The sequence below is a fragment of the Spermophilus citellus genome (genome assembly GCF_964194105.1).
Source record: "Spermophilus citellus genome assembly, chromosome: 7".
NCBI lineage: Eukaryota > Metazoa > Chordata > Mammalia > Rodentia > Sciuridae > Spermophilus > Spermophilus citellus.
In genome coordinates this window covers 54,084,562-54,107,683 of record NC_138188.1, presented here as the reverse complement: position 1 = coordinate 54,107,683, position 23,122 = coordinate 54,084,562, and the positions used below count along the sequence as shown (strand labels likewise).

At 50.7% G+C, this 23,122-nt stretch overlaps 1 protein-coding gene across 1 annotated transcript in view; it reads right to left on the bottom strand.

Moving 5' to 3' along the window:
• Positions 1-17,899: 17,899 nt before the first annotated feature.
• MINDY4B (MINDY family member 4B) overlaps positions 17,900-23,122 on the bottom strand; it is a gene marked incomplete at both ends in the record, with an annotated part of 28,736 nt that continues 23,513 nt past the window's right edge. The window contains 2 exons of the mRNA XM_081301901.1: positions 17,900-18,042; positions 19,191-19,371. Coding sequence (XP_081158027.1) covers positions 17,900-18,042; positions 19,191-19,371 — 324 coding nt within the window. The remainder of the gene's footprint in view (positions 18,043-19,190; positions 19,372-23,122) is intronic.

Below are 23,122 nucleotides of genomic sequence, written 5' to 3'. Positions count from 1 at the left end.
TTCAGAGAGCTGTTCAGCCACACATTTCAATTCAGATCGCGTTGATCCATGTTAGCATGTAGAAAGAGAGTTATTAAAGCCCGTGTTGGAGTGCTTCCTGCCCCTGCGTCAATCTGTCATGGAGGAGCTAGCCTTGGCCATCCAGGAGCCAGAGTGAGGTGGGGCCACGGGTATCGGCATGGGCATGGCTTCCAGGGTTGGAGGGAGGTTAATGTTGGCAGAGAGGCCCCCTCCCCTGCCTCATCCTCACAAAAGATGCCCCTCAGAGTTTCAAGGAAGAAAACAGCCACAAAGGTCACCTGGCTGCAGTGTCCCCACTTTAAGTAACACTCAGAGCAAGTCTGATCTTTTACCTGTTGGCCAAATGTGCTTCTATTTTTACTTCAGTTGTAATAAATTAACATGAAAGAAATTTAAGAAAAAGATTAAAAGGCCAGCTCTAGTCACACTGGCCCATGCAGTGGCAGGGACATGCAGGGAGCAGCGGGGCTAATGGCCCTGTGGTGCTGCTGCAGTGAACAGTCTGGGCATATGGTCTGACTGCCACTCTTCCTGTCTCCTGTGGCTGGCCACTCAGTCCACCACCGTCCTCAGCCTGGGGTCTATCCCAGCTGAGCTGCACTGCTTCCATTCTCCACTGTGACTGGTGCCAGGAGAACCTGGGCAGAGCTAGAGGACAGCCTGCCATGGAAGGCGTGGTGCATGAGCACAGAGGACAAACTCAGGGTGTAGGGACTCTCTGGAGAGGACAGTGCTTGAGCCCCAGAGGACAACCTCAGGGTACAGGGAGTCCCTGGGGTGCACAGGGCATGAGCCCCAGAAACAACCTCCAGGTGCAGGGACACCCTGGAGGGGACAGTGCTTGACACCCAGAGGACAACCTCAGGGAGCAGGGACTCCCTGGCGGGTGCAGGGACTCCCTGGAGGGCATAGGGCATGAGCCCAGCGGACAACCTCAGGGTGCAGGGACTTCCTGGAGGGTACAGTGCATGAGCCTCAGAGGACAATCACAGGCTGGCAGTGATACCCTTTTCTTGGGCATATTTTTGCTTCACTCTTTAATCTACTCGAGGAGATAATGCGTTATGAAGCAGTCATCGTAATACCATTATCAATGGTGGTCATCTGCACCCCTGAATCTATCCTGTGCTCCTACTTATGAAATATTCCCTCTATCATCCCTGGTTATTTACTAAGCACTGAGGTCAGCGGTCGTGATCCATGTCTGCCAGCGGGAAGCCCAGGGTCTTCCTCTTGGATTTGGTTCTACAACCTGTCACCTGCCCTGTGTGTGGGAGGAGCCAGAGCAGTTCAGTCCTGATGTTGAACGCCAGGCAGGAGGCGCACCTGCCCATGTTCCTTTACCATCCCGGCTTCCTACTCTATCTGGGTTTTGCCTTGAAGACCAATTCTTTGCTCTGGGACACGTGACTTGGTGCCCTCTGACACATTGCAGGTGCTCCACTTCAGCTTCGAGTTTACAGTCAGGGGTTCCCAAAGCTTGCAGTGATGAGGGCATCCTCAAGGACTGAGCTGGGTCTGAGCGGGTGTGGGTCTCAGAGTGACTGTGTGTGATCCCCTCGTTGCCCTCCCTGACCCTGGGTCCTGCTTGGGGTCTCCCTCCCTTGAATTCCAGTAAGCAGGGGTGGCATTGCAGTGCCTTCCAACCCAGGATGAGCCCAGGAGCTTCAGGCCCCTCCATCCCCTGTCCCCACAATCCTCCTCCAGTCCTACTTACCAGCGAGAGAGAGCTTTGGCTAAACCCCTCGGAAGATGACACCTGTCACTCTCTTCTTCCCAGGCCACCCATGGCCACCATCCTAGAGCAGTAGTGTGCTGGAGAATGTGTAACAATTGGATAGTGGAAGAAAGAAAAGGTCCACATGTACAGTGTTTGCCAGTCCTGTGGGGTGACTGGTCAGCGCAGCCATTTCCAAGCTGCCAGGGCAATGAGGCTTGACCTAGGGGTGGGAGGAGACCGGCCGTGGGCCCAGGGGAGCGGGCAGGACAAGACCTGCTCCCAGTACATGGGAACCCACCTTGGGCTCTGACCACCGGGGACCTGGTAGAGCGTTTTCTAAACAAATCAGTAAATGTACCACACTCCAGGCTTAAAAACTGGGTCACCAGTGATGCTCTGAGCAGTCCTGAGCAAGGGCTTCTGAGCCCAGTGTTTATACTTACCAAACACCTGAGAGCGCCGAGTTGATTTCTATGTGTCAATTGCTAGGTTTAAACATTGTTTCCCGCTCTTGAAGCACCTCAAGTCCACCTATCCTGCCCATCCCCCCCTCTGGCCTCTGCTCCTTTCTTCCCACCTTCCTCCTTTCCTGTGTAGCTTCTGGGGTGATGGGTGCGGTGCATGGAAAAGACCAGCCACGTGCGGCGGCCAGGCTGCGTTCCCAGGCCCCCAGTGGAGGTTATGTGTGCTCAGGGCTGCGCGGTATCCCAGTGGGGGACCCTGGTTATTTACTAAGTGCCAAGGTCAGCGGTTGTGATCCATGTCTGGCAGCATCTGTTTCCTTTAGGGATCTCAGTTGTACATTAGGATATACATTTGCTTTATCACCAAAATGGACAGTTTTTGTCTCCAAGACTATCTAGGGGTGTTTTTTAAACCAAGAAATACTGTTACATAATGCTCAAGCCCGCCCCCTTTGGCGGCTGTTTTGAAGATGATTTTGTCACTGAGTTAGTGTCCCCTGCAGCTCAGCAGCCCCTGGCATGGCCACAGCCCCCTCTGGCCACTCCCATCGCTGCCACTTTTCCCTTTGTTCTGGGGCTTTGTCTATGGCCTCGTCCACGCTCATGGTGCTGAGCGGTGATTCTGGAAGGATGCACAAGCTTAGAGGACCTGGGGCTGCCGTACACATCTGCACACAGCATGCCAGGCACGGGACGAGGGACTGAGACTGATCAGTGACCAAAGCAAGATCCCTGCCCAGGAGCTCTCGCCTGGGATCCGTGGTGACGGAGTGTGGGGGTGAGTGCCTGAGAGTGGTCCAGCTCGGCCTGCTAGGTCCAGCATTTGCTGGAGCAAACAAAACAGCTTTGGAGTCTTTCAGAAACCTCCAGATCTGCAGGGACTCTAGAGGGTGCCGTGCAGGTTCTGAGAGATGGCATGCCATGCCCGGCTTGGAATGGGGCCCTTCCTGTCACTCCTCATGTCTCAGAGTGGGCCGTTTGGAGGCAGGGTCAGCACCCTGGTCTGAGGGCCCATGGAGAAGGTGGGCTGGCCTCTCCCTGCCTCCCTTCACCTGAGAGCTTTGAGCCTCTACTGATGGAGCAGTGCTGGGCAGCAGGGCAATGGGAAATGTGGAGGCCCAGTGCTGGCTGGACACCAGCTCAGCCCCCTGCTCAGCACCCCACTCAGCCCCCAGCTCGACACCCAACTGAGCACCCAGCTCAGCACCCAGCTCAACACCCAGCTCAGCATTCAGCTCAGCACCCAGCTCAACACCCAGCTCAGTGTCCAGCTCAACACCCAGCTCAGCACTCAGCTCAACACCCAACTCAACACACAGCTCAGTACCCAATTCAAGTCCCGCTCTGAGTTCACTACTAAGAAAGACTGCAGGGAGCTTGCTGACTTTCCCTGTTTTCCTCACCTGGAAATCAGGCTGCCAAATCTGCCATCAGGGTCTTGGATGGCCTGCCATAGCTGATGCCTGGGAGAGCACGTCACAAACCTGGTGCCCACTTACATGCACTCTAGTGCTATTTTGATTATGAGCTAAGAAACACGGTGGCAGAGGTGAGTCGGTTTGGAAACCTGTTGTGCTTTTTCTAGGAGTTGTTCTCTCTGACTCTGAGTATTTCCTCTACACAGAGGCTTTTTTAAGTGGGGGTTTCAATCAACCAGGGAGGAAGCCCATGGGGTCCTGGGTGGGGGGACTCCTGGGTAGGTCTTAACCTCCTCTGCAGTGGCAGAGGCCTCTTGGGATTTGACCTGATGCTCAGGTTGCTAAGGGTGGTGGGAGGAAGAGAGGCGAGGCTCCTGGGGTGAGGGAGGGGCTCAGGTGCAGGAGCCCTGGGGAGGACTGGTGCTGTCCGAGTGGACATTGGCCTTTCCACAAGTCTGAACCCCCTGCCACTCGTGTTGAATTCTGCTTTCCGGCCTTTGACAGCAGCCATCTCCTCCCTCCTGAGCTGCACACAAGCCATCCCCTGTAACACTTTAATAGCAAACTTAATTTCTGGTGATGATTCACCAGGTGACACAACTCTTGTTTCATAGGAATTGGGTCACAGCCAGAATGTTTCTTAGGGTTTAACAGCACCAGACTCACGGTCAGGACTTTCAGGTGTGAAATACTTGCTTTTGTAATTTGGTAATTAGCACTTTTACAACTGGCAAGGTGGGAGTGGGAAGGAGGGAGACCGTGGGTGAAGCAGGGCCCTGAACAGCAACGCTAGGGGACACCGGACCCTGCAAAGCTTCGTCCTTAGGGGGCTTGGGCTTATTGTATTCAAAAATATATAACAAATTTCAACTAACTTTTTTGCTCAAGGCAGGATTTTTATTTAAATTATTTTTTCCTAAATTTTAACTAATAAACAATCTAAAGTTCAAATCACTGATTTTTTCCTTGAAGATCACTTTGCTATTGTCTCAAAGAGCCCTAAAGTACTCAACATATTGCTCTATTCCTAGTGGTTTTTAGAAATAGGTTGGGGGCTGTAGTTAATCAAAAATGAGAAAACCGAAGCGCGGGAAGGAAACATTTTTTCTTACAAAATGACGAGGTAGACTCGTTACAGCTTTTCTGCCCAAGGAGATCCTGCCGTGGTTTTCTGTAAGGAGTGCACCCTGGCCAGGCCACTGGATGCCTCTTGCTGCTCCTGCTACACCCTGGAGCTCCGGCCCACTTTCTCTCCCACTCAGCTCTCTCCACCCATCACTCCCCACCCAGCTCTCCCACACCCAGCTCTCCCCACCCATCTCCCCCCACCCATCTCCCCCACCCATCTCTCCCCCCACCCAGCTCTCCCCACCCAGCTCTCCCCCCACCCAGCTCTCCCCACCCATCTCCCCCCAGCCAGCTCTCCCCACCCATCTCCCCCCAGCCAGTTCTCCCCACCCAGCTCTCCCCCCACCCATCTCCCCCCACCCAGCTCTCCCACACCCAGCTCTCCCCACCCAGCTCTCCCCCCACCCAGCTCCCCCCACCCAGCTCTCCCTCCACCCAGCTCTCCCACACCCAGCTTCCCCCACCCAACTCTTCCCACCCAGCTCTCCCCAACCCATGTCTCCCACATACACTCTTCAACCTCACCTCTGCCTACAGACCACCAAAGGATACCTTCCATTCACGCTGCTGAGGGACAGGAGGCATGTTGGAGCCAAGAGGACTCCAGAGGCCCTGTGTGACAAGGAGGAGGGGCAGAAGGCCTGGGGGTGTGAGTTATTTCCTGGCAGCAGACTCCACACAGACAAAACCATCAGAGATCTCTGGACAGCTGTCCAGGAAGAGGAGCTGGGACAACAAACAGCAGAACAAAAACAGCAAAGCAAGACAGCCCGGCATGGCCTGTGGGTCAGAATGACTGTCCAGCGGATGTTTGGCAATCTATCAGTGGACAGGGGGTCACACTGAGAGCCAAACAGGTGGTCAGAGGCTGTTTGTGATCACGTGACATATATCTAGAATTCTGTCACAGTTCCTGGCTCAAAACCCCCTCACCAGGACAGGCCAGGGGAGCTAGAGGCAGATCCCAGGCCCTGCCATCCTCCCACCCATTAGCCTTTCGGTCTTGGAGCTGGACATGAGAACCGCCGCTGGCCCACGCTGGCAGAGGGTCATAAGCCCCCTCATTCCAGAGGGTTCTGTCTCATGCCCTGGAAGAAGGTCCCTACACAAAGGGACCCAGAAGGACAGGAATGGAGCTACCTAGCGGGGGGGCCCCCCACGTAGCCCATTAGATCCTGCTCTGCACCCTTCCCCTGACCTTGCCCCATTAGATCCTGCTCTGTACCCTTCCCCTGACCTCACCCCATTAGTGATCCTGCTCTGCACCCCTCCCCTGACCTCGCCCCATTAGCGATCCTGCTCTGCACCCTTCCCCTAACCTGGCCCTGTGCAACTCTGCATCTGAGACCTTCGTCTTGTCCTCTATAATAATCCTGTCAATCAAAGTAGGCGCCTCCCCTGAATTCTGTGAGCCAAGGAACCAAGCCTAAGGAAGCAGTCTGGAGGAACCCCGACTTGTAGCTGGGCTTATGACTGGCATCTAAGCTAAGGGGAGGGGCAGTCTTGGGGACTGAGCCCTTCACCTGTGGAATCTGACACCATGACCAGAGGAAACAGGATCAGAGGCACCCAGCTGGCGCCAGTGACTTCAACTGTGATGGCTTCTTCCGGGAGAAATCCCACTCACTTGGTGTGACATTCTTTCTGTTGACCATGGCGTGGCAGGAGAGGACAAGCAAGACACTGATGTATCCAGATGCATGTCTTATTTCCTTGATCCTATTAAGTTCTTGCATAACTATACTTTTCCTCTAGCAGCTAGCTCTGAGTGCACAGGCAGAAGTGACAGAGTCGTCATGAGCATTGAGGATTTCCCGTGGTGTACCATTTCTTTTCTAAGTGGGAATCTCACTGTATGGGACAGATTCCGAATAGCCGGGGCAGCTACGAACCATGCAGAAATGACATGCACTTAGCAACCTTCTGCTTCTTATTACCCTGAAATTCAAGCTCTGAAGCACAAAATGTGGTTCTGAGCTGGGCTATCCGTGCAGAGAAGACAAGGCACACACACACACCCACACCTCCCAGGTTCAGCCTATTTGCATTCTGAGACGCCCGCAGCCACCCGAGGGAAGGGCGATTTTATTTTGTACGGTGACAGTTGAGTTCCCTTGGCTGGCTCATCTGCACACCCCCGCACTCCCTGTGACTTTAAATTGCTCAGCGAGTAACTCTGTCGGGCTTGTAAGCAGCAGTCAAGCAGGTGCCCCCCCTGCACCCCGACAACTGCTGCTCTGCCCAGTGCCCTGTCTTTCTGCCTGTGAGTCTGATTAGTCTCTGAAGGTGCAGGCTCTTGGGCTGCGGCTGTGTGGTAACCCTGTGTGCCCTGCAGCACTTCTCACGGGGGTGGTGGTTGGCAGGTGCGGGCACAAGGACAGGAAGGGCAAGTGTCCTGGGGAGAGGAAGGGTCCAGGGCTCCCTCCTGTGGAGCTCCAACCCTGCTGAAGAAAGCCAATAGAGGTGAAGGGACTTGGTCAAGGAGTGGAGGTTTGATTTAGGATGTGAAACAGACCTCACACCAGTTTATTTTAGGAAACTACATGGCAGCACTGGGTAGAGGGGATGGCGGTGAGACTTGCCCCACCCCTTGGCCTGGTAACACACAATGATGCTGGTTAAAGGAGTGCACTTCATCCCTGCGACCCATCAGATCCTATCACCTACTGTGTGCCTTCTTCCAATGAACGCCGTCAGCACCCCTAGTAAATAGCCCATTTTAAAAAGCAAATTGAGATGCATTTTATATTCCATTAAGTTTAGCTGCTTAAAGTACGCTATTTAATATTTTTCATGTATTTGTGGGGCTATGCAACCATCCCTATAATCTAATTTGAATGTTTTTATCATCCGAAAAGAAGCACTGCACTGCCCCAGCCTCTTCCCATCTTCTCCCCACCCTTGCCTGCCACTCCTTCCTCCAGCCTGGATACTCACTACCCTGGATTTGCCTCTCTAGATTTGCCTATTTTGATAATTTTCTCCATATGAGTTCATACAGAATCTGGTCTTCCACGTGGTGTAATTCCCTGAAGTTTGTCCATGCTGGAGCAGCGTGGTGTGGTCACGCGGGTGAGCCGTTCCTCTCTGTTGCTGAATGGCGTCACACCGTATGGACAACTGCTTGGTTTATTGGCTTATCAGCTGATGGACCGTGGGGATGTTTCTGCATTTTGGATATTATAAATAGTGCTGCTAGGAACATACAGGTGCCAACATTTGTGTGAATGTATGTTCTTGTTTCTCCTGGGTACATATCTGGGAGTAGGATTTCTGGGTCACATGGTCACTTCCTCTTATTTTGAGGAACTACCAAACTGCTCTGAAAGTCGGCCCCATCTTCCATTTCCACTGGCATTGTCCAAGGGTTCCTCTCTCTCCACTGTCCTTCCCATAGTCTTCTTTCATATCACAGCCACCCTGGAGAGTACAAAGTGGACCTCATGTGGTTGTGATTTGCAATTCCCTGATGCTAATGCAGGATGGTCCCCAGATAGCTGTCACTAGCCCTGGTCCCCTCCCTGTCTTCTTGCTCATAGTTTTCAGAAGAACTTGCTCATAGTTTTCAGAAGAACATGTTAGGAATACAACACCCCAAGATGGGAGAGGAAGGACTGTCGGGGACAGTGGGCTTGGTCCCTCTCTCCCCAGAGGCAGGAAGCTCTTCAATGCTGTAGCCCAGCAAATCATCTTCCCTGAGGTGCATAACCCAGGCAGGCCACCTTTGGGTCTCTCTGCTGCAGAGTAAGTGGGTGCTCAGAGGAGACTCCAGCTTTCCCCAGCCTTGGGGGACCAGATGTTTATGATTTTTTTTCCTCCCTTCTTTTCTCCCTGGCTGCCTATCCGTAACAAATCTGCTTTACAAAACGTGTGCACGTTTGTCCTATCTGACCAGGTCTGAGCAGACAGTACAACTGCTGCTCAGGATGCAGGGGGCAGAGAGTGGACCTCCTCCTATTCCTGGTGGTTGGCACAGGGCTGACCCTGCTGTCCTGATGCAGTGGGAGGTCTCCTTTGGATTGGTTATTAGTGAACCTGTGCCACAGCTCATGGTGTTGAAATCTTTTCGCATGCTTAGTTAGCCACTGTCTATCTCCTTTGGGGAAATGTCTTTTCAAATAATTTGGATATTTTTAAATTGGATTGTCTTTTTACTATGGAGTTTTGAGTTCTTCATATGTATTCTGCATACAAGTTTCTTATCAAATATGTAATATTTCCTCTGAGTCAGTAGGTTGTCTTTTCTTGCTGGCATCCTTTGAATACAAAAGTTTAATTTTGATGAAGTTCAACTTTTCATTTGTGTTTTTAGTTATGTATCTAAGAAAACATCACCTGACTGACCTCAAATAACAAAGGTTTATGTGCGTATTGTTTGCTCAGAACTTTATAGTCCAGTTTTGACATTTAAGCCTATCATCCACTTTGAGCCAAAGCCTGTATATGGTGTGAGGTAGGGTCCAACTTTGTGCTTTTGCATGCGCCTCACCAGTGGTCCCATCACCATTTGTTCAAAAGACTATTCCAGTGAATTGTGTTGGCCTCTTGGTCAAAAGTCAATTGGCCATTAAGTCTTCTGGACCCCAAATTCCATTGACCTATAAGTCTACCTTCAAATGCCCTATTTCAGAAAAATCATTGTATTCACTATATTATCCATATAGAAAAAGCATACATTTTAAATGTATAATTTTGATTAACTTTTTGCAAACTGATCATACCTGTGTAGCCAACATTTAGAAATGTAACATTATTAGTACCTTGCAACCCACTTGAACCTTTTCTAATCACTGACCACAAAGGTGACCACTCTCCTGACCAATCAGCACAGATTGTTTTTTCCTTTTTTGTATTATATACAAATGGAACCACACAGCATGTACTGTCTCCTGTCTGTCTTCTTCCCCCTGCATTATGCTATGAGGTCTGTCCATGTTGCTGTGTACAGCAGTTGCTCATTCACTCTCTCTGATGTGTACTATTCAGTTATCTGGAATTGTGGTTTCTGCTTATTCATTCTGCTGTCGATGGCATTGGGTTGTTTCCAGGTTTTGGTTCTTGGGAGCAGAACCCCTTTTCAAAGTCTCTGTACAAATTTACACCAAAATAAGAGCATCTTTTTATCAAAAGACATTCACAGAGTGAAAGGTCCATAGAGAAGAAGATGTTTGCCATACGTACAGTCCCCACAGAAAAAGCAAAAAATCTTACAAATCAACAACTAAATCGAGACAGCCCAGTAGAAAAGCAGACACGGGACGTGAGAGAGAACAAGGGCCAAAAGCACATGGACAGTGCTCAACTTCATCCTCCATCACCAGGGACCTGCCACAGTGTGACACAGTCACCCATGGAGTGGTGCAGGTATCAGTGAGAATGTGCAGACTGGAAACTCCCATGCACTTCTTTCAGGAGGTTGGAACAGGTACATTAGCCTTTCAAAGTTTGCTCATGTATCACCACGAGATTTTCACAATTAGGAGATTGTGCAGCCACCCCCCCCCCAACACACACCCTTCTATTCTTTCAAGACAAGTTTTTATCAGAGTGTTAAGTTGTGATGAGTGCTAAAAGTGTGTCCATGTGTAAGACTTTGGTGAGTAAAGGCGGTCCCCAAGCTACTGCCTGGTAAGCATTACCCTTTTTAAAATTTTTTAGAATGTTTCTCAGAAAATGGCAAAGTCTGATCTTAAAGCCTAGTCTACAGTCTTACCGTGCACAGAAGGGACTGAGCAATTTTAAAGTGAGTGGGGGTACAAGCCTGTGGGGGCAGCACCATCCACCCCACTTCCTTGTGTAACGCAGACCCCATGGCTTCCACCTGGCTCTGTCCACACCCCCACCCACCTGGGGCTCACCGCCTGCTCCTGGCCTGGGATCAGGTCTTGGCTCCTGCAAACAGGGTCTCACTTGCCAGCAGCCTGCCCTGGGTTCTGCTGAGGCTTCAGTCTGCCTGTGGGTCATCATCCGTGGGTGCTACCAAGAACTGGGCACAGGAAGCCAAAGCAGGGACTGGAGTGGCCCTGGGGAATGGGGAGGCAAGAGCCAGAGGTCTTGAGGGTGGGCACAGAGGTTGAAGCCTAGATTCAATCGCCTTCCTCAAAGAACACACTGACCGTCCATTGTCCATTCTGTTCTCAGTCAAAAGCATGTGGGTGGAGTGGAGTCCATCCCCAGTTCCAGCATGCTGAGGTGACTAGAGAATGACCACACCAAGATTATCCCTCCCTGGCCACAGAGACCGGTGCAGGCGCAGGAGCATGATCAGGGCTCCGTGGTGTAGTTGAGGGGAGTTGCTTTTTCCACCAAAGAGGCTGGAAAGAGAAAGCTTTGGGGTTTGGGGGGTGTTTAGTCAGCTTTTTGTTTTTTTCTGCTGTGATCAAAAGACCCAACAAGAATAATTTTAGAGGAGGAGAAGTTTACTTGGGGACTCGTGGTTTCGGGGGTCTCAGTGGACTCCACAGCTCTGGGATCCAGGTGAAGCAAAGCATCATGGGAGGGCGTGGCAAAGGAAAGCAGCACCAGGAAGCAGAGCGAGAGGAGAGCTCTCCTCACCACCCCTAAATTCCAACCCCAGTGGCAGGCCTCCAGGGACCCAGCTCCTCCAGCCACACCCCCCACCTCCAGGTCCCCCCAGTTAACCCCTATCAGGGTTAGCACACTGATCAGGCTCAGGATCTTGTGCTGTGTCACACAGGAGCTTTGGGGACACCCCACATCCAAACCATGACAGGTGGACGTCTTGCTAGTCGGAGGGGCCTTGTCTTTGAAAGGAGACAGACGGCAGAGCAGAGAAGCAGGGGAGGCCAGGCCCAGGGACAATGCTGGACTGCCTCCACCCCTCGGTGCTGAGGAGCAGGCTGCTCCTGGGCCTGTCAAAGAGGGAGTCAGCACTTTTCCTCTTTCACAAGAAAGCCAGTTTGTGTTGATTTCTCCCACCAAAATAAATCTGAGTAGTTCCACAGGCAAGGACAGCGGGTGCTTGTGGCTTGCCGGGGGGTTACAAGACTTAAGGGAAAGGTCACGTGGGTGGGAACGGAGACACAGGTCCCCAACTCTGCTCTGTGCAGCGAAGCTGTGCATCTGTCTGCTTTGCGTGTTAGGGTTCCATAGAAAATTTCACAAGAAAATCAGATTTTTCTCTAAAAAAATTATGCACCATTAGGTGAGAGAATTAACAGAAAACAACAATAACAATAAACACCAGCCTGGGATTTTTTTCTTAGAATGAAGCCTGTATGTCTGATTTGCAAGTCCTGTGACATACCTGGGGTCAGTTTCTAATACTCCAAGACTTCTCTAAGGAGACTGTGGTAAAAGTTACTAATGTGAAGATTTTGGTATTAAATTGTAACATGCAATGTTCTTCATAATTTGATGAAGCAATATTTCCCAAATGACCAATGCCTGAGAAAGATCCATTCAAAGTGCCAGATACATTCATGGATTTTTATGGAACAGACTTGCAAAGTTCATCCAGGTGATTTCAGTTTCCATGTTGCAACTGACCCTTAAGAAATGACAACTACAGAGTTTTGGTGTAGTATCAAGGGAGAGCCACAGAGCCATCAAATTCCTCCTTCCTTTTCCTTGAATATCTGAGGCCAATTTTCTTCATATTTTTCAACTAAAAGAACATATCACAACAGTTGGAATGAGGAGGCAGAAGTGAGAATATAGCTGTCCTGTTTTAAGCTGACCATTGAGGGTTTAAGGGCAGGGCGCAGTGGCGCTCCCTCGTAATCACAGCTGCTCAGGAGGCTGGAGGAGTAACTTAGCAAGAGCCTGTCTCAAAATCAAGTTGCAAAAGGGGCTGGGGATGTAGCCCAGAGGCAGAGCACTTGCCTAGCATGAGTGCGGTCCTGGGTTCAATCCCTAGCACCACACCAAAAAACAACAAAAAATAAATAAAAAAAACCCCAATGTTTATGGAAATGTAAAATAATGCCTCTTTTCATGACTTTTTTCCTTTGGAAAATATAGTTGTGTCTCATACATACCTTTAAAGGTTAGTATGTATTAAGTTTTATTATTTTAAATTAAATAATAGCCAATTTTTGTTTTGATTTCTAATGGAATAAAGGTCAGTAGATCTAACCCAGGTAAATAAAAGCCCTTTGGGATCCTTGATAACGCTGAAGTATGTAAAAGGGTCTGGAGATGGCCTTGTTTGAGCCTGGCTGGTCAGTGGGCAGCTGGGTGTTTAGCTCAGAAGCACACAAATGAGAACGCAACTGCCAATCACAGAGAGTGGCAGGGAAAGGGCCAGGTGCCGAGACAGGCACTGGGGCCTAATGGGAATGGAGGTGGAGGCAGAGGTGGCTTAAGCTGAGATCTGAGGGAGTGCCCCGGGTGAGTCTGGCATGAGATGGGGCAGGGGCCAAATCCTTCAGGCTGTTGCAGAAATTGTGAAGTTTTAGGTATTTTGTCCTAAGTGTATACTAGTGACCATGATGGGGTTGCTATCACATAATCAGACTTGACTCTGTAAAAGATCACTGATTATCCTGTGGAGCAAGGATTGGAAGGGGACAAGAAGCCAGGTGAGACAGGCTACGGTGTCTAGGAGGGAGGCGGCTGTGGACATGGAGCCACCTGGGTAGAATGGAGCAGGGGAGGGTGCCTCCCTCAGAGCTGTCCTGCCCCTGTGCTCAGGGATCCCAATCCTAGGTGTCTCGAAGACTAAGCATCCACCACACCAATGTTATAGACACCCTGGGTCTGTGAGTATTTGTGTGCGTGCATGTGACTGAATTGCCATCCTGCCTTGGACGGTTTGGCTGGGGAGAGATTGATGAAGCCTCTCTCAGAGCTCCACCTTGTGGACAGTGGTGGAAAGGTTTTTTTGTTGGTTGGTTTGGGGTGTTGTTGGTTTAACCACTGGAGAAACAGCAATAGCTACTTAAGATACCAATTTCTCCACGAGGTTCACAGCTATCAGCCACCCCAGGCCCTTCTCGGACAGAGACGTGATATGAACACATTCAACACGGTTAAGTTTAAACCCGTTCTCTGAAAATAACTGTTCGAATTCATTCAAATGTGATCCTCTCTGATGGCTTTTTAACACAGTCATTTCCCAAAGTCACCTTTTATTTAGATAGCTCCTGATGGCCACCAATACCTTTTGTTTTTATGCCAAAATGTGCTCCACTGTCACTGCCATTTTCTCCTGAGGTGGGGTGGCCTTTTGCTCCCTCCTCAGCCTGCGGGCAGTGGTGTTACCTGCCTTTGTCCACTAGGTGGCCTCCCCTGAGGCTGGGCTTTTCTGCTGCGTTTCCTGTTGTGTCACCTGTGCCCTCAGCTGGGCCCTGACTACACCTTGCTGGTCTGTCGCTCTGGGCTCCTCAGGAGGCCCTCCCACTGTAGGACTGGCTTCTCCGGGTGTTGGGAAGTCCCCTGGGGTGAGGCAGATCCCTCTCTCGCCCAGAGAACGACAGGTTAGGGTTATCACCTAAGTCCAGCATGATGCTGTCATAACCAGGGAAACCCAGCCTTCCCTTCTCCTTGTGGTGTCTGGGCTCCTTGCAGCTCTCTGTCACCTGGCTGGGTTCCCCAGTGTTGGTCCAGGCCTTGTGCCTGGCCCCCAGCTCTGGCCGGGGGCTTGGGTTGGGAAGAGCTTTTCTCCTGTCTCCTGGGCCTGCCTCCTCCCCCAGCATGGGCAGGGGAATGCCTGCCATGGTTCAGTCAAGTTCACCTCGGGCTTCCTCCTGCCTCCTGGCTATCTCTCTGGCCTCCCCGCGGGGCTCGTGGACTTGAGGGACACTGGGATCCTCGGGTCAGCGTCAGGTTGGCTCTCTGCCTGCCTGGTCTTCTCTGTATGTGACCCCACCCCAGGCCATCCTGTGACTCACTGTCTGTGACTCCCGGGTGTGTTTATCTGCTCTAGATGCTCCTGATCCCTCCTCTCAGCTCCCTGTGTAGTGAAGGACATGAACTTGGCATTTCCTCCCCTCTGAGCCTGCTGTTCCCTTCCTGCGCCCAAACAGTGAAGGTGTGACCTGCCACGGCTCCCACTAGAGCCTGGACGTCCTTCCAGACCCCTGCTTCCCTCTCTCTGGCACCTTGGCCTGTCCTGCCTTCTCAGGTGTTCCTTACCAGCCCTCTGCTCTGGCCATCACTGGCTCCACCGCTGGGACGGCCGCCCAGCTGGTCTCTGCATCCGTCTGGGCTCTTGCTATTCTGTTTTCCACACTGAGGCACCTTTCAAAATGCAGATCTTCTCAGGCCTCTAGAATCTTCCCAGGCACCTCAGCGCCATGGTCTGAGGCCTCCTGCTGCTCTCCAGAGCCTCCTCCTCCTCCAGCTCTCCAGCCTCCTCCTCCAGCTCTCCAGCCTCCTCCTCCTGCTCTCCAGCCTCCTCCTCCTGCTCTCCAGCCTCCTCCTCCTGCTCTACAGCGCTGCTCTACAGCCCAGCTCAGCAGCTGCTCCAGTTCCTTCACCCCGTCTGCTCTCCTAGGTGCCTCTCCAGGCCTCCAGATCCTCCTGGGAGACGCCTTTCTTGGCCATCAGTCCTGAACTCTGAGAGGACACGTCCAGAGTCCCTTCCCTTGGAATGCTCACCGGGTTTCCAAGTGTGTGCCCACTAAAGTGGGTTAGTGCCATCAAAGAAGAGCACAGGAGCTCGAGGAGGAGAAGAAGTGGTGTCTGACTCACTCCCCGCATTTCCCAGAACCCCACAGTGCCTGGCGCAGGGGAATGCTAAGCCACCTGGTGGAATGAGCCAACAGCTGGTCTAGTCTCAAGGCCTGAAGGCTATTGCGACATTTGACGTATGTGTCCATAGTGTGCTACCTGAATCAAGGTCACAGTGTGGCCAAAGGTTGCACAGATCTGGACAGTGTGACACCAGCTTCTCTGTTACTTCTGCAGGGTGAGGTGCAGGGAACCTCAGGTCTGTTGTCCCTGCCCTGGTCCTACCTGGCCTGAGACACAGGTGAGCATGTACTGGAAACATGATCCATGCTGTTCCTTGAAGAACAAGTAATGATTTGGGGGCAGGGGGACATAATAGTCTAATGTTAATATTTACAGAAGAAAAATATTTGCCATCTCCTCCAAGCTCCATTAAAGACACATTTGGTTTAGGTCACTATTCAGAAAAATTACTATCTCCATCTTCAAGTAAATAATTTTCTCCTGCTTTAAGTCTGAGAAGGTAAAAGGACAATTTGAGTCATTTTTCTCAAAACTCAGAAGTTCAAAGGTGAACTCAGAGCCTGAGGAAATTTCTAGCTTCTTCTAAATAATACAGCTTCACCTCAAAAAAATGCGAGTATTGCTGGGTGCCCTGTTTATAAGAGGAAAACTCATCTTCACCCACATTGACATACAAAGTGATTAATACCCTTACATATCATAATTATTATATCTTTACATATAAAACATAGGTACTTAATCTTTCCTGCATTATTTTACTTCTTTATAGACTTGTTCTGGGAATAATTTAACAGAGATTACAACAACATAAAACATATGGCAAACTAACATAAATTATGAACAGATTAAAAATTCAAAGGGAAATAAGGGAAGAAACAGAATATGGTAACAGGGGTGAGACTGCTTTACAAATGCCTTTTGTGGGGTCTATGCTGCTGCCAGGGACCTGGTGGTCACCTACCAACAGCCATTCTGCTGTCCTCTGCAGACCCTGACTTTGTTCTTTGCCCAGTGTCTGGTGTTCAGTCCCAGAGGATGAGCAGGATTGAGCTAAGGGCTGTGGGCCTCCTAGCTAGGCCATTCTTGTAGAAAGGAATGTCCTCATTGTCTGAGGCTCCTGTGAGATCTCTTAGAGTTAAGTGCTTCTCACCAGTGCACTTAATGTGATTCCTAATTCTGCTGCAAGCTTTCCAGCTGTCAACACCAAGAGGGACATTGAGTAAGTAACAACCCAGTGTTCATTAAACCCTCACAGGCCAGCAGCTCAGCAAAAGCAACATGGCTACGTCTAAGACCAAAGAAGACCAGGGTCTGTAGGGATTCACTCATTTATCTGATGTGTTAAAATCCCAAATGAAAACACTGATGATAAAGACAGTGCAATCAGCAATCCACGCCAAATTGCCTTTCTCTTTTGACATAATTTATTACTCACCTTGAAGTTTCATTTTCTGCATGTTCCTTAAGTTAAACATTGTTCTGGAGCCAAATGAAAATGCACTTAATAATTAATGTGGACAACGAGTGCAGTAAAGTCGTGCTTTGGAAACTGACCCTTGGTTTCCAAATTCTAAGCCCTGAGTCTGTGAGTTGGCAGACCAGCAAGGTCTAGGTGGTTCCCAGGGACATCTTCTAGAAAGAATATGTGTGACTCCATCTCTTCAAAACATAGGAAGGCACTTAACAGAACAGAGGGACCCCATGCTTAAAAGAACTAGTTTCCTCTTTAAACACTGACATGAGAGGTTTCATTTTTATCCAGGATCTTATTTTACAGAGAATAAGACATGCCTCAGTTTTTGTTTATTGATATCATTAATATTTATCTTATGAAAAAGAAACAAATTCAACACTGGAAAGAATGCAGCAATACCGCGATGGAAAGAGGGTGTCTCCTGGCCGGCTCCCCTTGACCACTTGGGGCCCCTGCACCTGGCCAGAGTGACCAGCCCACCAGGAGGAGCTCCCTTTCAGCCCAAGGAGCCCGTTTACCATTTGAGGACAAGAACTCGCCCACGTAGGCAGGCGAGCATGTCCTTGGAGGGGAACGGTCCCCATGCCAGGAGTCTCCGAGAAGGCTTGGGTTCTTGCCATGACTGAGAGGGGATGACATACTGCCGATGACATCACCCCCGAATGGAAGCTGGCTGCCTGCTCCCGTAGTCCCCGTGAAGAACCAGAGCAGAAGAGGAACTTGGAAAGAGCAGGCGCAGGAGAGGCTTCCTATCGTCCTTTGGGTGAAAGGAAGGTGTGAGGTTAAGGAGCTGAGGGCCCGCTGGGCAGACCCTGGTGCGAGTGCTGTTTCTCTATGATACCAATGCCGATGGCACTGCCGGGGGTGGGGACTTATCAGGGAGAAAACCAAAGGCTACTCGTGGTAATTTCAATGGGGCTCATAACGGGAATGTAGAAATCACCCACGCCCACCCTGGCTTTTGCACCCCAACAGTTCAGAGACTTAGACTTTATTGCACAACCTGGTTTTCTCTTTAGAAAAAGGGACCAGTCCCATTCCAGGTGATGGTGGCCTCTCTCCACTTGGTTCTGATTGCCATCTCCAGGGGAGAGAACCGTCTTCCGGGTCTGTGTCCGTCTTCACGTCCGCCCCCCTCCCAGTGATGGGAGTGTGTATCTGGGGGAAGGAACACCAGCATCTACCCCAACCCATGTACACCCTTCCCGAGGAGGCCAGGACAGACGGAGAAGAGGGAGGCTGGGCAGGAGGTGGGCCTGGGGGATGTGGCCTTAGAGCTGGGGAAGTGGAGGGAGGCCCGCACCCACCCCGGGGCACTCTGGGGAGTCGCATGGGTTAATGTGAGGGGAGCTTTCAACACAGGGCCCAGAACAGAATGTGTGGGCTGCCTGCGAGCTAATAAAAACACCGTGGCTTCCTCAAAGAGGAAAGTTAAATTAGAAATGGCAATATATTTTAAGGAACATCTTGTCAATGTCACCCTAAATTAAATGGGCTAATATGTGTTTTTCACAATTAAAGAAAAAGAATTAGAAGCTGCACAGATAAGATGGTCACTCGGTTACTTTTCCAAGTCAGTGACAGTAATGGAGGATGATGTAATGCCAGGATAGGGTGCCCAGTGCTGACTGGGATATGGCCAGGCTCCAGAGAGAGAGCCAGGGCTGCCCGATACAGACTCCAGCCTGCCTGCTTCAGGACTGTGTCCGAGGGCCAGTGCACGATAGAGTGGTGAGGAGGACCTCATGAGGATTGTGGGGACTGTGCCTCATCCCCCGAGGGCTTTCCTGTGGCCAGCCAGACTCTGGTCCAGGGCAAGCCCTCCAAGGTGCCTTCTGAGCTAGTTTGAACAGAAATGCACCCCTAGTTTGTCTGTCTGATCTTGTCACTGGATGATCATCTGATGTCTGGTTGTGACACAGAATCGGCCAGTTGGAACTCCCTCTCCCCACTTTTCCCCTTCTCTTCTTTTTTTAATGTCTCTCCTCAGGCATTATATACTGCAAAAATAAAAGGTCCTGGACAAGGCTATTTGGAAAGTTGCCTCTTTGCCCTTTGTGTTTTCTCGTACCTAAGTTGTTTGTTTCTCTATGTTTTCCTACCGTGCCCCCTTCCTTTTCCAGGGTGTAGAATGCCCACATTGAAGGCTGGGTTTAGACCTGTGGGATTGTGCCAGGCTTCCTTTCAGGACTGAGCCCGAGCGCTTTCCTGCAGAGACAGCGTGACTACCACACAGGTGTTAATCAATGGCTGCTGCATCTCTGTGGGCCCAGCAGAGCCCACAGGCCCAGGTCTGAAGTGCTCACCTACGGTAAGATGCGCAGGCCTCCTCTGCGAGCGCTGACCACTGTAGAGGTACAGATCAAAGACACGTTCCATTTTCCAGTCTGATAAGAGCTGCCTGTTTGTGCAAAAAAGGACGCTGCAGTTTCCATTGATGTTACACAGCCAGATGGGGAATCTGGGGGTCTTCAGCATGCTGCCCACCTGGAGGGGAGAGGGGCAGGAGAGGAAATGTGGGCCTCACCACCCCGCAGAGGCAGGACACCATCACTCGGAGGCACTCTCTCTCTCTCTCTCTCTCTCTCTGTGTGTGTGTGTGTGTGTGTGTGTGTGTGCGCACACCTGTGCGGGGTGGTGTGTGTTGTGTTGTGAAGCCCAGCCTGAGTCCTCCTCAGGGACCAGCTCTTGTCCTCAGGCAGGATTCCGCATTTCTGTGGGGCAAGGGGGACGCTGCAGTTTCTCTCTAATGGATTATATTCTCAAACTGCTTTTGGTGGCCTCGTGGAGGGGTGGAGGAGTCTTCATTTGGATTTAAGGCAAGGTAAAGAACAGCCCAGGATGGGAGTGCAGTGTGAGGTCAGAGAACCCTGACTCTGTCACTGAGGAGGGCCTCTGCTCTGTTCCCAAGACAGGACAGCATTTCATTCAGCAGGTGGCCGGGTGTCTGCTCACCACTTCAGCTGCATAAGAGAGACGCTTAGCAGGCAGGGGAAAGCTACGGCAGTGGGCCGCAGACCACGGCACACGCAGCAGGCTCCCAGCTACACCAGCTGGGAAGGTGTCCTCGAGGGCAGTGTCTGGTCATACCCCACGTGACACCATGTTCACTGGTTTAACCAGCTTGTTTTCTGTTTCCTCCAGGCAACTGTCAGTTCCTGAATTCCCACGGCTGGTGACTAGACTCACACACCAGCACACGGCGGGGCCAAGGAGCAGGAGCAGTGGCCCGAGTATTTCAGTGGCCCCTGGAGGTACCAGGATAAGGTAGTGTATTTCTATAAAAAAATAGTTACATTTTGATTAAATACTTGGGGAAACACCTATTTTGAAGAAGACTTCCTTCAGAATTCATAAAGACAATTTTTTAAAATGTTAAGGACAATTTAGCTTCTACATAAAGAGATAAACAATGATTTCCACACAGTGCCCAGAAGTTTCAAGACCTCCTTCCCCGCCCCCTCTAGCTTGGTTCTATCCTACAATGGGAGGACCAACATTGCCATTTTGTTTTTTTTTCTTCTCAGTCCTCAGAGTTTACTCTTTGTTCAGGAACAAATTCTATTTTATAGAATATCCAGCTTTGGAAAATTATTACATGCTCTGTAAACCCAAGTATTAAAGGCTAATAACTTGACATTTTGATTTCTCAATAGTTCTGTTCAAATTCCTTCATTTTCTTCTGTTCACGCTCTTCAGTTGTGGGTGAGTGGATGAATCAGAGAGGCTTTCGTCTTTAAGCATTTTGCTTTTAGCCACCAGAGAAAGATTCTATTACCGTGCTTTAAGGAAATGACCTTAGCTTTAGTTGGTGGTCTTAGAACCAGCACCTCAATCAGAACGTGCTCCTGGTGGGTGCTCCTCTCCTCCTCCTGGCTGAGGCCCACTGAGTGTCTCACATACCCGCATATTCCGTGGGCATGGGCGTGGGTGTGGGCCTGGGGCTGGTCAGAATGCAGCAGCATGTGCCGCTGAAGCTGCCCCTGGTGACTGGGATCACACGTCCAGCCCAAGTTGCAGCTCACTTGAAACTTGTCATCAGGAACACAATAAGCCACCTTTCTTAGGTTTCTTGCTCCTCTCCCTGCATTAAGATCATGTATAATCAAAACACAATACGAAGGACATGGAATTGCTAAGGTTGGAAAACGTGGATAAACTGGGAGATGGAGGGAGGGCTGTTTGTCACCAACTGTCATTCCACTGGAATTTCAGGTGGACATTCTGTCTGGCTTCAAGTCAATGGAAGTCCCTGTACATTATGCCTGGATGGATGAAATAGAACATGCACTTACGAAACATTATTTCATAGAATGATCATAGGGAGGCGAACTTCAACGGCACCTCTCCAGGCCCATATCCACGCACTGCCACCTCAGGCCACAGCTTCTTTCCTGAACTCAAAGTTACCCCAGATATTGTTCAAGGAGGAGGAAAATTAAGTAGTCCAAGTACAACCACCTCCGGCCCCCCGTGGTGACCAGCTGTCCCCTGAGCAGGCAGACTCCATGGCTACCTGGGGAGATGTGGTGGAGAGGGGACTGTCATCTGGGACCGTCATGGTGCATGGGGAGCTAACTCCCTGAGGGGGCCTGAAGATGACCATGAGAATACACCTGGCTTACGCCGGTCCTGCAGAAACCAACAAAACACCTCTTGCCCCAAGCCAGTCAGACATGGCCCCTCACATGAGCAGCTGGACTGAAATTTTCCATTTGAAGCATTTGTATTGCTGGATAGACACCGTTTACCAGCTACTCCCAAAGCAGGATCCAAGTATGTTTTATTGATGAGATTCCACCAAGTCTGAATTTGTGCATGTTGCCATGGTGAGCAGGAAATTAAATTGGGATACAGAGGTGCTATAAATAAGACACCTTTCTCCTTAGGTTCACTCTTGGTGCAATAAGCCCGTAGCTGCTGTGCACACAGCGACCAAGCTTCACATACCACACATCCTTCAGACCAAAGTAGCATTGGAAGGACAGGAAGAAGGATGGACAGATTCCACACAGAGAAGGCCGCAACTGAGTCCATGTAATTCTTTTTTACGTGGCCTAGAGCAATGGTGCTCAGAGCGTGTTGCTGCGTGACGAGCTTGGGACCAAGTGCCTGAGGCCCCAGGCTGACAATCTGAAGGGGAGAAAGGTGTTGGCCACGTTATGCTTTCTGCTCTGGGTTCCGGTGACGATTCCTGAGCATAACAGTTAACGGCCTGGCTCTCATCTCTGCCACCTGGAACACGGAGTCCGTGTCTCGTCCCTCACCGAGCTTGCAGGTATGTTGTGAAGACAAACTGGACAGTGGTTGCAGGGTGTGGTCTCAGAGGCCCAGAGCAGAGTGCAGCAAGCACAGCTCCAGCTGGTACTTTCAGGGTTGGATTTCCCCTACCAGACTCTCTAAAGGGAAATGTAAAGAGGGAAAGGGCACCGCTGGGACCGTGGCAAGTGCTGCCAGGGTGCTGGGGACTAACTCGGGCCAGACCTAAATGGCTTCAGTCCCTTCCAAAAATGAGAGTTGATTTCTCTTCTCAGCGGCAGGTGTGAGGATAATGTGAACCTCCCAAGGCTTTCCAGATGGTGTTAGACTCAAACTGCTTTATGTTCTCGCTTAGGTACTGGAACCTCACAAACAAACCTGTACCCTCCAATAGGAAAGTAACAGGGAAGCTTCAAAATAGAGCCTCATCTTGCAGGGAGCTGGCCCCGTCCTGCAGGAACTGTCAGTCTGGTGGGCTCTGGGGGGCTTGCCATGTCAACAAATGACAGCTCCATCTTCTCTCTTTTTTTTAAATGTCACCCACTGGACTGTGACATTGGGTTGAAAGACAAGTGTTTTTGTAGTCTCTGCAGTTGGATTGCAGAATCAGAAGAGATGGAGTTGGGAAAGACAGAGGTGGGGGAGGACAGGCCATCAGGCAGCACAGCCCCGATGACAGAGAGCACGAGCTGTCCTCTCAAACTCAGAGACCTTTCTTACGTTAGGTTTTTGTTATCAGTACAGTACATAAATATCACACTCAGGTTTGTCACACCTCCCCTCGACAGGCCACTACATACCCATAAAGCACCTACCTGCCCAGTTGCACATCATGGGTGCTGGGTGGAGTCACCGTGCCTCAGGGGAAAGGAAGGGCAGTTGCAATGGAGGGTCTTCAATCCTGCCATGTGAGGGAGACTGTTTTGCAGCCCCGTGGAGCTGCGGTCTTCCCTGGGTAGACTTTGGCTGGGCAATGTGT